General features: G+C 45.9%; 1 protein-coding gene across 5 annotated transcripts in view; it reads right to left on the bottom strand.

Moving 5' to 3' along the window:
• Positions 1-13,735, bottom strand: part of LOC137439867 (rho GTPase-activating protein 32) — an 82,007-nt gene that overhangs the window by 44,975 nt on the left and 23,297 nt on the right. For 3 of the 5 annotated variants that reach the window (XM_068136059.2, XM_068136058.2, XM_068136064.2), the window contains exons 4-10: positions 8,259-8,316; positions 7,855-7,931; positions 7,426-7,507; positions 6,962-7,120; positions 6,150-6,269; positions 5,303-5,395; positions 4,825-4,944 (exon numbers count right to left, since the gene is read on the bottom strand). In XM_068136059.2, coding sequence (XP_067992160.2) covers positions 4,825-4,944; positions 5,303-5,395; positions 6,150-6,269; positions 6,962-7,120; positions 7,426-7,507; positions 7,855-7,931; positions 8,259-8,316 — 709 coding nt within the window. The remainder of the gene's footprint in view (positions 1-4,824; positions 4,945-5,302; positions 5,396-6,149; positions 6,270-6,961; positions 7,121-7,425; positions 7,508-7,854; positions 7,932-8,258; positions 8,317-13,735) is intronic. The other 2 variants (XM_068136066.2, XM_068136065.2) reach the window with 1 other exon arrangement.

The raw sequence follows: 13,735 nt of genomic DNA, 5'->3' as shown, positions 1-13,735 counted from the left end.
AGCTAAGTTTCTGCTTCTTGTCCTTCTTCTTTCCTATTGAAAAGTTTCACTGTAGATATTTGTAAATAAATCAAATCGTTAAACGCTTCCTTTTCTCTCTGTCTGTTATTGTCTTTTCCTCCACTGATCCGCCATTGCTCGCACATAGGTTAACAATCAGCCGTAACAGAATTAGCATTACCCTGGCGGTTACCAACGGTTTTGCTCGGCCGTCTAAATTTGGTACGATGGAGGGAATGTACGGTACGTTCCCCGATTGAGACGGTCGCGTGGTACAGGTAAGCTATCGCACGACGGACCAATTGGCGTTCGTAGTTGCTGGTTCGCAACCTCGGAGGCGCGAAGTTATTCGTGCGTGGCAGCTGCACCTCCGCTAAGTTCAGGAGGGAACGGAGGTTAACCCCTCGTAGTAAACCCGAACCCCGGGCCATAACAATTTGAGTTCAACGTGCATGTATATGTATTTGTGCACGCACGCACGCACGCACGCACGCACGCACGCACGCACGCACACACACACACACACACACACACACACACACCTTTATGTTGAAGGCTCCAGTCACGGACTATATAGTTCTCATTGAGGCCAGGTCTTAAGTAAAAGAGCTGCATTGATAGGAAAGAGAAGAAAGAGATTATAGTCCAAGAGATTGTGAGGAAGTAAAAAAAATTTGCTTTTTGAAAAGGGGAAGGACATAAGTGTTTGGAAAGACATGAGAAGGTAAAGAGTTCCAGAGTTTGGCAGTGGAGGGCAAGAAACAAACATCATTATGGCCCACCCTCGAGTTGCAAATGGCCACACTACATATATGGCAACCACGTGACGGTTTCAATCGGGGAACGTACCCTCCGGCGGTGTATCACCTTAGTTTGTTCCTGGGTGGAAATTTAGCCAAAATGTCCAAAGGTATGTGGACACCCTAACATCACACCCGCATGTGCTCGTCCACACACGGTGGCACTTCCATACATACAACACACTTCCGAAACCACAAGCCGCATTCGACGTGAATACAACATCAACATCACCCTCAAACCACAAACGTCCTTATGAGCACAGCTGTCAAAGCCAAAAGACCAAGTGAACAAATTTGACAGAAAGAATGTCATCTACAACATACAATGTGAAGATTGTGAAGCCAATTATGTGGGCCAAACGTCCAAACGCTTAACCACAAGGCTAACTGAACACCAACGTGCTGTCAGACAACAAGACAGATTGTCATTGGCTGCGACACACATACACACACCAACACACATTCGCATGGAATCAGACCACGATCCTTGGCACAGGATCTTTAAGAGTTTGGCGTTCATAGTTAGATTGTCGAGGCCTGGTACTCTGATAAAAAAAACTCCATCAACTGACACATCGACTTACACCCCACATACAAAGCACGACACAATCAATTACAACGTCAAAAACGGCAGAGTTATATGAATGCAGGGAAGCCCTGTGATCGATTGGCAAGGACTTGGACCTATCTATCATGAGAACCGTCCCCAACGGAACTTAATGGTTAACACCACACTCAACGCCTCTGAGGAAGAGAACTCATTTGTTCTTGAAACTTCAGGCTATTAATAAAGAATTTTTAATTATTTTACTGCTCAGTGTGCTATCATTTACTATATATATACAGTCATACCCCGTTTTACGCCATTTCGACCTACGTCAAATCCGACTTTACGCCACTCTCCTAGAGTAAATTTCAGTTCAGCGAACGTCATTATGTGCGACTTTACGTCACGCCTACGGACCTGAAAAGAAAAAATTCCTGAAAAATATATTTAAAATAAATAAAATAGTACATAAATTAACAATAAAAGAAGCTAAAAAAACAATTTAAAATACAATTAAAAGCACATTAAAAATATATTAAAATGTATGTACAGTATACTGTACGTACGCGCAGCTGCTGGTTCTCATTCAAAACAGAGGCGACGTACAGTATTCCTTTACTGTGTCTGTGTTAGCCATGGGTCCTAAGAAGGATAATGCTAGTGTTTCCAAGCGTAATGTGGTTCCGATGGAAGATAAGTTAAATCTGATTAAAAGGTATGAAAAAGGTGAAAAAGTGTCGGTGATAGCGCATAGACCTTATCGCGAATCGGAATCGCAATGCGTCATGGGATCGGAAAGGGGCAATAGCGCTGCCGGCGGTCGCTGTCACTTTGACAGACTGCTTGTTTACATTGACACACTACGTGATCCTTACCACTTTTTTACTGTGACAAATTAACTGTGAACTGTGATCAGCTCATGAGCCAGTATTTGCAAGCCAAGGACACCGTCGCAAAACTGAAAGCCGCCATTGCAGTATGTAACAAGAAGCTTACTGTTTCGGACATAGCAAACTGTGATGAACTTGTGAAACTTTATACAGGTTTACCTAGTTATGACCTGTTTAAGTGGTTATTAGCAGAAGTATCCCCTCATGCACAGAACCTTCATTATTATAAGGGGAAATTATCAATGGAAGACAAGACCTGGCAAATAAACAATACTACAAAACTCAGAGTTAAGCGATCTCAACCTTTAGAGGATCAACTACTCATGACACTCATGAAGCTTCGGCTTAATCTTCGCGAGGAGGACCTCGCATTTCGCTTTGGATTAGGACAAAGCACCGTCTCCCAAGTTTTGTTCGCAAGTGTACAGCCAATATGTCAAGACCTACTCTCAAGTGCCTTGTTGGTATTACACCTAGCGGAACAATTTCATACATTTCCAAACCTACAGGAGGAAACACGTCGGACAAAAAAATTATAAAGATGACGAACATTGTAGACAAGTTCCAACCCGGAGATATTTGTATGGCCAATCGAGGTTTCAACATTCAGGAACAGTTCTTGCATAAGCAGGTTGTTTCTCTTCTCCAATGGGAACCCCCCTTTCCCTCAAATATTTCTTTAAATCGCTGGATTCTAATGCCAAAAAACGCTGAATTTCTTTCACATTAGCCATCTTCCTTTCCGTAAACACAGCGTCGATCGTAGACAGACGCTTCCTCTTCTGGGTTCGTGTTTACCTTTGCCCCCTTTTCGATCCCATCATGCTTTGCGGTGGAGCGCCCTTTGTTGATATTTACCGATTCGCGATAAGGTCTATGCCTTAAGGCTGCCACGGTCGACGGTATCGACCATCATTCATGATAGGGAACGTATTCTCGCATACGTCACTGAAAAAGCGCCGCCGGCTAAGACTGCTAAAATGTGTGTTTGTGTTCAGAAGAGACACTATGTTTAAGGTGAATAACATAATTTTATTAATTTTATTTATTATTTTTACAAATTCATTTATTAATTGTGTTCATTACTCATTAAAAAAATATGACTAAAATGTGATTTTAGTGTTCTTTAAGGTTCAGCAATAGTTATATACTTTCGCGAGTTATTTACTCTAGTTTTACGGTGCTTGTCTTCATTTTAAGGCATTTTTAAGGCTTTTTTTTTTTTTTTTTTTTGTATACAAGATCGAGGCTCGTGAAAGAGCTAAAAGGCATTACGCCGGGTTTACGTCAAAAACCGAGTTACGTCACGGCTTATGGAACCAATTAATGACGTAGGCCGGGGTATTACTGTATATAGTTATGGCCAGTGGTTCGGGGTCTACTACGAGGGGGTTAGCCTCTGTTCCCTCCCAAACTCACCGGACCTGAGGCTGCCACACACGAATAACTTCGTATTTCCTCAGGTTGCGAACCAGCAACTACAAACGCCAATTGGTCCGTCGCGTGATAGCAGGGTCCAATGGTCTGGCACTGTTTACCTGTACCACATGACAGTTTCAATCGAGGAACGTACTCTCCGGTGATGTACCACCATCGTTTGTTCCTGGGTGTAAATTTAGCCAAAATGGCCAAAAGTATGTGGACATGCTAACATCACACCTGCATGTGCTCGTCGAACATCTCATTCCAAAATCATGGGCATTAATATGGAGTTGGTCCCCCAATTTGCTGCTATAACAACTTCCACTCTTCTGGGAAAGCTTTCCACTAGATGTTGGATCATTGCTGTGGGATTTGCTTCCATTCAGCCATTAGTGAGGTCGGGCACTGATGTTGGGCGATTAGGCCTGGCTTGCAGTTGGCGCTCCAATTCATCCTAAAGGTGTTTTATGGGGCTGAGGTCAGGGCTCTGTGCAGGCCAGTCAAGTTCTTCCACACCAATCTCGACAAACCATTTCTGTATGGACCTCGCTTTGTGCACGGAGGCATTGTCATGCTGAAACAGGAAAGGCACGGGAAAATCTGTTGCCACAAAGTTGGAAGCCCACAATCGTCTCGAATGTCATTGTATGCTGTTGCGTTAAGATTTACCTTCACTGGAACTAAGGGGCCGAGCCCAAACCATTTAAAAAACAGCCCCAAGCGATTATTCCTCCTCCACCAAACTTTACAGTTAGCACTATGCATTCGGGCAGGTAGCGTTCTCCTGGCATACGCCAAACCCAGATTCGTCATTCGGACTGCCAGATGGTGAAGCGTCATTCATCACTCCAGAGAACACGTTTCCACTGCTCCAGAGTCAAGCTCCTGACAAACAGTCGTTGTGCTGACATTGCCTCCAAAGGTAGTTTGAAACTCGGTAGTGAGTGTTGCAACCGAGGAGAGAATTTAGGGTGAGGAAATCAGGGTGAGGAAATGCACACGTGAAGAAAACGCTTCCGATTTTGAATGCAGAGCCTCACATTACATGACCTGGGGCATTACTCATTGCACAGTAAGAGTCATATGTGCAGGCACCTATGACAGGAATCAATTAAATCAATAAACCACACATTTTGATTTTGTTTCAGCGATTATTTTTGTTTACCTGGAGTGACAGTTCGTCAGGAGCTGCTGCCTGGTAAGACTGGACTACACGGGCAGCCAAAATGGCGGGAATGTTCACACAGGAAGCTTCATCTGCCAATCGTCCTCCATAGTTATCCAGCTTGATGGAAAGATGAGCATTGAAATGGAAATGAGGTTTATATCATTCAGTTTGCATATTGGCGACTCTTTCACTCTGCTATCCTGTTAACCTCTAAAGTACCTTTCAAGTTACTCAATAAAAATTTCCTTTTACGTCATCATAAACTCTATACTCTCATTGTGCAATGTCCCAAGGACCAGTTCATTACCAACTGGCACTCAAATCAACAATAACCTTCTTACAAAGTCCTTCGGCACCAATAAACTCGAACATCACATTTAGTAGATTTGTCTCGAGGCCAAACTTTAGCACCTACTCTCGTGACCCACACGACGTGTCTTGCACCAAAAGTACAACGTATGTCTGTAAATCTCACCTCAAACCAGGTTAGTACAGAAGCGCAGATAAGGGAATCGTCTGCCAATTGTGAGAGACGAGACAGGTACGCGGACAGCACAGCAAATAATGGCTGAAAGAAAAGGAGGGTCAACACGAGATAGAGGACAGTCATTGCATGCTTACCTCTACATCGCATTCATTCTACTGACTGTACTTTTGATGGGTACACTTTTACAAATGGTATAAGCAACCGATATGCCTTCTGTAAATGTGTTCCGTTTTGTAAAGTGCCACGTTTAATGCACTCAACTGATCCACGGTTGTGACGGCAGACATCTCTGGAGAGAATTCATGATGACACATTTCAAAACAAACATGGACACAACACACAAGAATGACAAACTGAGAGCCCCAATAGACATCCCACACACTACATCGTCATGCCTCTTCTTCACACTTGCACACCCGTCGTGCAAAACAAATGTTTCCCTTGTAACGTGTTTGGATTTTAATGGTTATCCTCTTATTGTGGTTGGTTGGATTGGGTTATCCTCTTACTTACACTCCATACACACTGGTTGTGGTTATTTAAAACAAACATACCGTACGATAAGAGCTGTACCGCAATTTCGCAATGAGTAGCATTTTTATATCGGTTTTCATATGTATACTCGTATCGTGTTCAATATACTATCGACTTTATTTTGTCTTCGCCAAAACAGAACGAAAGTAAAAAAAACAAGTCTTTTGGATAAGTGGAGTGGTTTGAATGGAGTGGCTTTGGATAAGATACACCGACAACATACGAACAGCAGGTTGGAGGTTCAGGAAGTAGCAATCGATCTGTATGTCGGGTTATCGAGACCAAAGGGCCCTGCAATGACCTGCACACTTGTGCGGAGCTTGGGAAGTTTGCTGTAATGTCTCTTGTAGATGCACGAATGAAGACGTGAATCCAACTCATGGAAATCTTCTATATTTCTCTCCACCACCCAGCTTCTGCCCTGGAAGAGCACACACAGAAAAATAAAGAAAGGGGGGGGGGGGGGAAAGCAAGATTAGAGCCCAAACGGTCAACCATTTGGTCCACTTTGGTGATTTATTAAATAAAATGAATGAATGAATGAATGATCGTTTTAAAGGCCATTTTCCCCGCTAGAGCGGGGGTTGGCCTTGCGGGCCCCATGACAATCATGGTTCCCTGTTTGAGGCAATGTTTTTATGGCCGGATGCCCTTCCTGACGCCAACCCTTGGTCGCCTCTTACGATGCGCAGGGATACGGTGTACCTATTCTAAATCGGGGTACACACCGTGATCATTCATCCCAGCAAGCTGGTACTCAATTTGCCGACCTCGGAAGGATGACAGGCTGAGTCAACCCCTCTGGCATTAATTCAGCGATCGACCGGGATTCGAACCCAGGATCCTCGGATCCTAAGCCGGCACCCTAACCGCGAAGCCAACACCAGGCTAATTAAATAAAATTAAATAAAAGTAAATTTAAAAGTAATAAATTAAATTAAATAAAATTAAATAATTAATTATTAAATAAAATGAAATAATCTATCGAGCACAATGATTCGCATGCACATACAAGGGGCATGTGTGATGAATGGCCTTCAAAAACCGATGTTGCAGCACGGCAATGAGCTGCACCGGTAAGTAATGCAGGACCGGTGAGTCAAAACACCTCACCTTACACACAACCACAACAAAGACGACTTGGTCTCTCCTTTGTTCCTGGCTTGCTGTGCTTACACCATGGTGTAATCCCTTCGTTTCTTCTTCCTGAGACCTGAAACCACCAAGATGACCCCTTGGACCTCCACCACCCTCATCCTCGACTAAAGAAAGCTACCACGGGAAATGGAAATGCACAAATGAGAGACCAAAACAATGGCCAAAACTACATTTCCATGGGTGCAGTTGCGGTTTGTGAACGGAAGATACAAATGGATAACAACCTTAAGGAAAAACCTCAGAGCAAGAATCATCAGCTGTTGAGCAGAACACCTGCATCAAAACTGTGCCTCCAAAAACCCTTCACATTCACAGTGAACATCTCATTAAAGGTAAATGAGATCCCAACGGGTCCCAGTGCATCAAAATCAGAGCAATGTTTGCTCACCTTAAATACTGTAACAGCGAGAAGGATGTACCTGCAGAGATGTGAGTGTGACGTATTCATAATGAAAGTGAGCGCAGTCCGCAGGTCGAGGAAAAGGTTGAACATCACCCAGCCTGAAATATGGCAATAAAAGTCATATTACATGACCTTAATAGTATTAGAACACGACCTTAATAGTGACATCACATTACACGATGTTAATAGCGACATTCGACATACACAACCTTGATGGCTTAATAGTGAAGAATACACCGTTTGTACCAAAAAAACAACAATTACCAAATAGGATGTACGTGTAGCTCTATCCCTTTACAGTTCATGCAACAGCAAATCCTCTTGCATGTGTTGTTTACAATAGGTACACATTTTGTAAACACAAAACAACAACACCTCAAGGTGTCCATCTTCAAACACGAACCCCTTCATACCACTCCCATTTTCTCTGCTCTTGTGCCCGTACCTTCCACCTCTTTCATGCTGCTGGCAGGGTTGGGATGACTTGGAGGAGAGATTGCTGGAGATCACGTGATGAGGAAACTGTATGGATCAAGAACAAATTATATATATTTTAGAGGGAAGGAGTGGGAGTGGAGGGGAAGAAATAATAGCATAAATTAAAGGGAAAAAAATGTAGAAAAGGAAAAATAGTTGAAATGGAAGAGAAAAAGAAAAGCAAATGGATAATATAATACAGCAAGACAAAGGAAAATAATTTGGAAAGATGATGATGGTGATGATGATGATGATGATGATGATGATGATGATGATGATGGTGATGATGATGATGATGATGTTGTTGTTGTCGTAGTATAGTTTAAAGCCGAGGGAGTTCACGCATCATGTAGTTCAAAAGGGAACTTTGACCTCAGAACTCACACCCTCCTTCTGCTTGCTTGGGACTCTCCACAGTGGATGAATCTCCCTGGGGATGGGCACAGGGTTAAAGTTTAGAAAGGGTTAGTCACACCTATTCACACCTGCAATCGCACTTCTCAGTTCCATTGGTGTAAGATGGTTTATGATCTAATATATAAAGAAGAAAGTTTGTGTGTTTGGTGGGTGGAAGGTTGGGTTTTCACCCCTGTCAGTTTGTCTGGGAAATGGTGTTCTCAAAAAGTTGTGGACGGATTTGTCCAAAACTTGGTGGAGATGTTGGTTGTGTGACAAATCTTCTCCACAATCTTCAGTGACAATCTTCAAACAGATCCGGCCCATCAGTGGGATACAAAAGGTAAACTGTTCAGCTTGGCGGAGGTATGCGCTCTCCCGAATGCCAGTCTAGTTCGTTTGTTTGTTTGTTTATGCATTCGGACCCTGCAGGAACCTCTTTAATCCAGAGAAAGGCTGAGGGCTATGTTTGCATTTAAAATGGCCCCAGCTAAACACAGATAATTGGGCTTCAGGCATCGTTCGGGTTCTGTGCTTATACACTGCCTGGGTTTTTCCCCAGGAGCGAACGAGTAATATGTATTGACAAGATCATATGTTGAGGTTATAGTGATTTGTAGTCAACAACACAAATTTAATTATCAGTGTGTTAACACAGCGGTGTTAACACTTTCGTTAACACTTTCGAAAGTTAACACTTTCGATTCGGTGCAAGGCAGTGTCAACTAATGGGAAACAGAGCCTTATACTGACATGGAATAAAGAGATAACTATTTAGAAGGGTATATGATTTTCTACGTGCATGCGATGGACTAACTACTAACTAACTCGGTTTCCCCCTGTACTGTCTTTCCCTCGTGGTCCCCCTGTGCTGTGTTCCTGGATATCTTTTTGTTGAATGTATTTTAATGAATGTTTCCCCCTGTACTGTCTTTCCCTCGCGGTCCCCCTGTGCTGTGTTCCTGGATGTTTTTTTGTTGAATGTGTTTTAATGAATGTTTCCCACTGTACTGTCTTTCCCTCGCGGTCCGGTCCCCCTGTGCTGCGTTCCTGGTTGTCTTTTTGTTGAATGTGTTTTAATGAATGTTTCCCACTGTACTGTCTTTCCCTCGTGGTCCCTCTGTGGTGTTCCTGGATGTTTTTTTGTTGAATGTGTTTTGATGAATGTTTCCCCCTGTACTGTCTTTCCCTCGCGGTCCCCCTGTACTGTGTTCCTGGATGTCTTTTGTTGAATGTGTTTTAATGAATGTTTCCCACTGTACTGTCTTTCCCTCGCGGTTCCCCTGTGCTGTGTTCCTGGATGTCTTTTGTTGAATGTGTTTTAATGAATGTTTCCCACTGTACTGTCTTTCCCTCGCGGTCCCCCTGTGCTGTGTTCCTGGATGTCTTTTGTTGAATGTGTTTTAATGAATGTTTCCCACTGTACTGTCTTTCCCTCGCGGTCCCCTTGTACTGTGTCCCTGGATGTCTTTTTGTTGAATGTGTTTTAATGAATGTTTCCCACTGTACTGTCTTTCCCTCGCGATCCCCCTGTGCTGTGTTCCTGGATGTCTTTTGTTGAATGTGTTTTAATGAATGTTTCCCACTGTACTGTCTTTCCCTCGCGGTCCCCCTGTGCTGTGTCCCTGGATGTCTTTTTGTTGAATGTGTTTTAATGAATGTTTCCCACTGTACTGTCTTTCCCTCGCGGTCCCCCTGTGCTGTGTCCCTGGATGTTTTTTTGTTGAATGTGTTTTAATGAATGTTTCCCACTGTACTGTCTTTCCCTCACGGTCCCCCTGTGCTGTCCCTGGATGTCTTTTTGTTGAATGTGTTTTAATGAATGTTTCCCCCTGTACTGTCTTTCCCTCGCGGTCCCCCTGTGCTGTGTTCCTGGATGTCTTTTGTTGAATGGGTTTTAATGAATGTTTCCCACTGGATGTGGGAAAGACAGTAGTCTTTCCCTCGCGGTCCCCCTGTGCTGTGTTCCTGGATGTCTTTTGTTGAATGTGTTTTAATGAATGTTTCCCACTGTACTGTCTTTCCCTCGCGGTCCCCCTGTGCTGTGTTCCTGGATGTCTTTTGTTGAATGTGTTTTAATGAATGTTTCCCCCTGTACTGTCTTTCCCTCGCAGTCCCCCTGTGCTGTGTTCCTGGATGTCTTTTTGTTGAATGTGTTTTAATGAATGTTTCCCCCTGTGCTGTCTTTCCCTCGCGGGTCCCCCTGTGCTGTGTCCCTGGATGTTTTTTTGTTGAATGTGTTTTAATGAATGTTTCCCACTGTACTGTATTTCCCTCGAGGTCCCCCCTGTGCTGTGTCCCTGGATGTCTTTTTGTTGAATGTGTTTTAATGAATGTTTCCCCCTGTACTGTCTTTCCCTCGCGGTCCCCCTGTGCTGTGTTTCTGGATGTCTTTTTGTTGAATGTGTTTTAATGAATGTTTCCCCCTGTGCTGTCTTTCCCTCGCAGTCCCCCTGTGCTGTGTTCCTGGATGTCTTTTTGTTGAATGTGTTTTAATGAATGTTTCCCCCTGTACTGTCTTTCCCTCGCGGTCCCCCTGTGCTGTGTTCCTGGATGTCTTTTTGTTGAATGTGTTTTAATGAATGTTTCCCCCTGTGCTGTCTTTCCCTCGCGGTCCCCCCTGTGCTGTGTCCCTGGATGTCTTTTTGTTGAATGTGTTTTAATGAATGTGTTTTAATGAATGTTTCCCCCTGTACTGTCTTTCCCTCGCGGTCCCCCTGTGCTGTGTTCCTGGATGTCTTTTTGTTGAATGTGTTTTAATGAATGTTTCCCCCTGTGCTGTCTTTCCCTTGCAGTCCCCCTGTGCTGTGTTCCTGGATGTCTTTTTGTTGAATGTGTTTTAATGAATGTTTCCCCCTGTACTGTCTTTCCCTCGCGGTCCCCCTGTGCTGTGTTCCTGGATGTCTTTTTGTTGAATGTGTTTTAATGAATGTTTCCCCCTGTGCTGTCTTTCCCTCGCGGTCCCCCTGTGCTGTGTTCCTGGATGTCTTTTTGTTGAATGTGTTTTAATGAATGTTTCCCCCTGTACTGTCTTTCCCTCGCGGTCCCCCTGTGCTGTGTTCCTGGATGTCTTTTTGTTGAATGTGTTTTAATGAATGTTTCCCCCTGTGCTGTCTTTCCCTCGCAGTCCCCCTGTGCTGTGTTCCTGGATGTCTTTTTGTTGAATGTGTTTTAATGAATGTTTCCCCCTGTACTGTCTTTCCCTCGCGGTCCCCCTGTGCTGTGTTCCTGGATGTCTTTTTGTTGAATGTGTTTTAATGAATGTTTCCCCCTGTGCTGTCTTTCCCTCGCGGTCCCCCTGTGCTGTGTTCCTGGATGTCTTTTTGTTGAACGTGTTTTAATGAATGTTTCCCCCCTGCTGTACTGTCTTTCCCTCGTGGTCCACCTGTGCTGTCTTTCCCTCGTGGTTGTCAGCTCTTTCACGAGCCTCGATTCAGTATTTATAAAAAAAAAAAAAAAAAAAAAAAAAAACATATGCCTGTTATTAAAAAGATTGCTTTACACAGGTTTATTACAACACTTGTATGTCCAGGCCTTGAGTGAGTATGTTGCTTTCTTTGCCTGGATTTTCCTGGGAGCGATCGAGTAATATGTATTGTGCAGACCATATGTTGAGGTCGTATTATGTATGCAAGCTAAAAGATAATAACGGAAACTGTGTATTCCCTTGGAGCATTTCTCGCCTACCTCTAATCCTCCTTGTCCCGGTATGATCTGTCTATTGCTTTTTTCTAACTTCAATCTACCATGTCACGAAGATTGGCATGGTAAGATGCCCACCGGAGCATTCTGGTGGGTTCACTCTCGTTAATAGAGATATCTCTTTCGATAACCTTGATATTTTCTACCCCCGCTAATTCACCCCAGATCCACTTTTTCGAAATTCCAACTTCTTTCCTGGAAGTCCTTGCAGTATCCATATGTTTTATAGCAATCCCACCTCCCCCCAAGCCCTCTCCCTCCCACAGTTCTCTCGATGTCCCTGCTCTCAAATGTTGTGTTTGTGTCCTTCGCCCTCTCTCCCCATCTTGTCTACCGCTCCCCTTATTTTGTGTTTTATGTGTTGGTTTGTGTCGGTTTGACTTTTTGTGTGATTAATGTTAGCTCTTTCACAAGCCTCGATCTTGTACACAAAAATATATATATATATTCTCGACAAAGGTCCATTCCTGGACAAAGCCGGGTACTGCAGCTAGTATGGAATGGGAAACAGATTGGTGTGGGTGGGGGGAGGAGGGAAACGGGGTCATTATTTGCAAAAGAGAGTGGAGCCATGAATCCTAGAGGGGTGGATGTTATAGACTTTTGAAGGGGGGAGGGGAGTGGGGGTGGATGATGATGCGAGATGTGGATGGTGATGGGAGGGTGGATAGTAATTAGGGTGTGGTGAGGGAGGAATGTCGATGGTAGGGGTGAGGACATGGATGGTGGGGGCGAGGACGTGGATGGTGGGGGCGAGGACGTGGATGGTGGGGGCGAGGACGTGGATGGTGGGGGCGAGGACGTGGATGGTGGGGGCGAGGACGTGGATGGTGGGGGCGAGGACGTGGATGGTGGGGGCGAGGACGTGGATGGTGGGGGCGAGGACGTGGATGGTGGGGGCGAGGACGTGGATGGTGGGGGCGAGGACGTGGATGGTGGGGCGAGGACGTGGATGGTGGGGCGAGGACGTGGATGGTGGGGGGAGGGGGGGGGGGCGAGGACGTGGATGGTGGGGGCGAGGACGTGGATGGTGGGGGCGAGGACGTGGATGGTGGGGGCGAGGACGTGGATGGTGGGGGCGAGGACGTGGATGGTGGGGGCGAGGACGTGGATGGTGGGGGCGAGGACGTGGATGGTGGGGGCGAGGACGTGGATGGTGGGGGCGAGGACGTGGATGGTGGGGGCGAGGACGTGGATGGTGGGGGCGAGGACGTGGATGGTGGGGGCGAGGACGTGGATGGTGGGGGCGAGGACGTGGATGGTGGGGGCGAGGACGTGGATGGTGGGGGCGAGGACGTGGATGGTGGGGGCGAGGACGTGGATGGTGGGGGCGAGGACGTGGATGGTGGGGGCGAGGACGTGGATGGTGGGGGCGAGGACGTGGATGGTGGGGGCGAGGACGTGGATGGTGGGGGCGAGGACGTGGATGGTGGGGGCGAGGACGGATGGGGCGAGGATGGTGGGGGCGAGGACGTGGATGGTGGGGGCGAGGACGGGGATGGTGGGGGCGAGGACGGGGATGGTGGGGGCGAGGACGGGGATGGTGGGGGCGAGGACGGGATGGTGGGGGCGGACGGTGGGCGAGGACGGGGATGGTGGGGGCGAGGACGTGGATGGTGGGGGCGAGGACGTGGATGGTGGGGGCGAGGACGTGGATGGTGGGGGCGAGGACGTGGATGGTGGGGCGAGGACGTGGATGGTGGGGCGAGGACGTGGATGGTGGGGGCGAGGACGTGGATGGTGGGGGCGAG

Source organism: Myxine glutinosa, chromosome 14 (genome assembly GCF_964187855.1).
Source record: "Myxine glutinosa chromosome 14, kmMyxGlut1.1, whole genome shotgun sequence".
Lineage (NCBI taxonomy): Eukaryota > Metazoa > Chordata > Myxini > Myxiniformes > Myxinidae > Myxine > Myxine glutinosa.
Note: the sequence above shows the minus strand (reverse complement) of the source record. Positions and strands in the feature narration are given on the sequence as shown.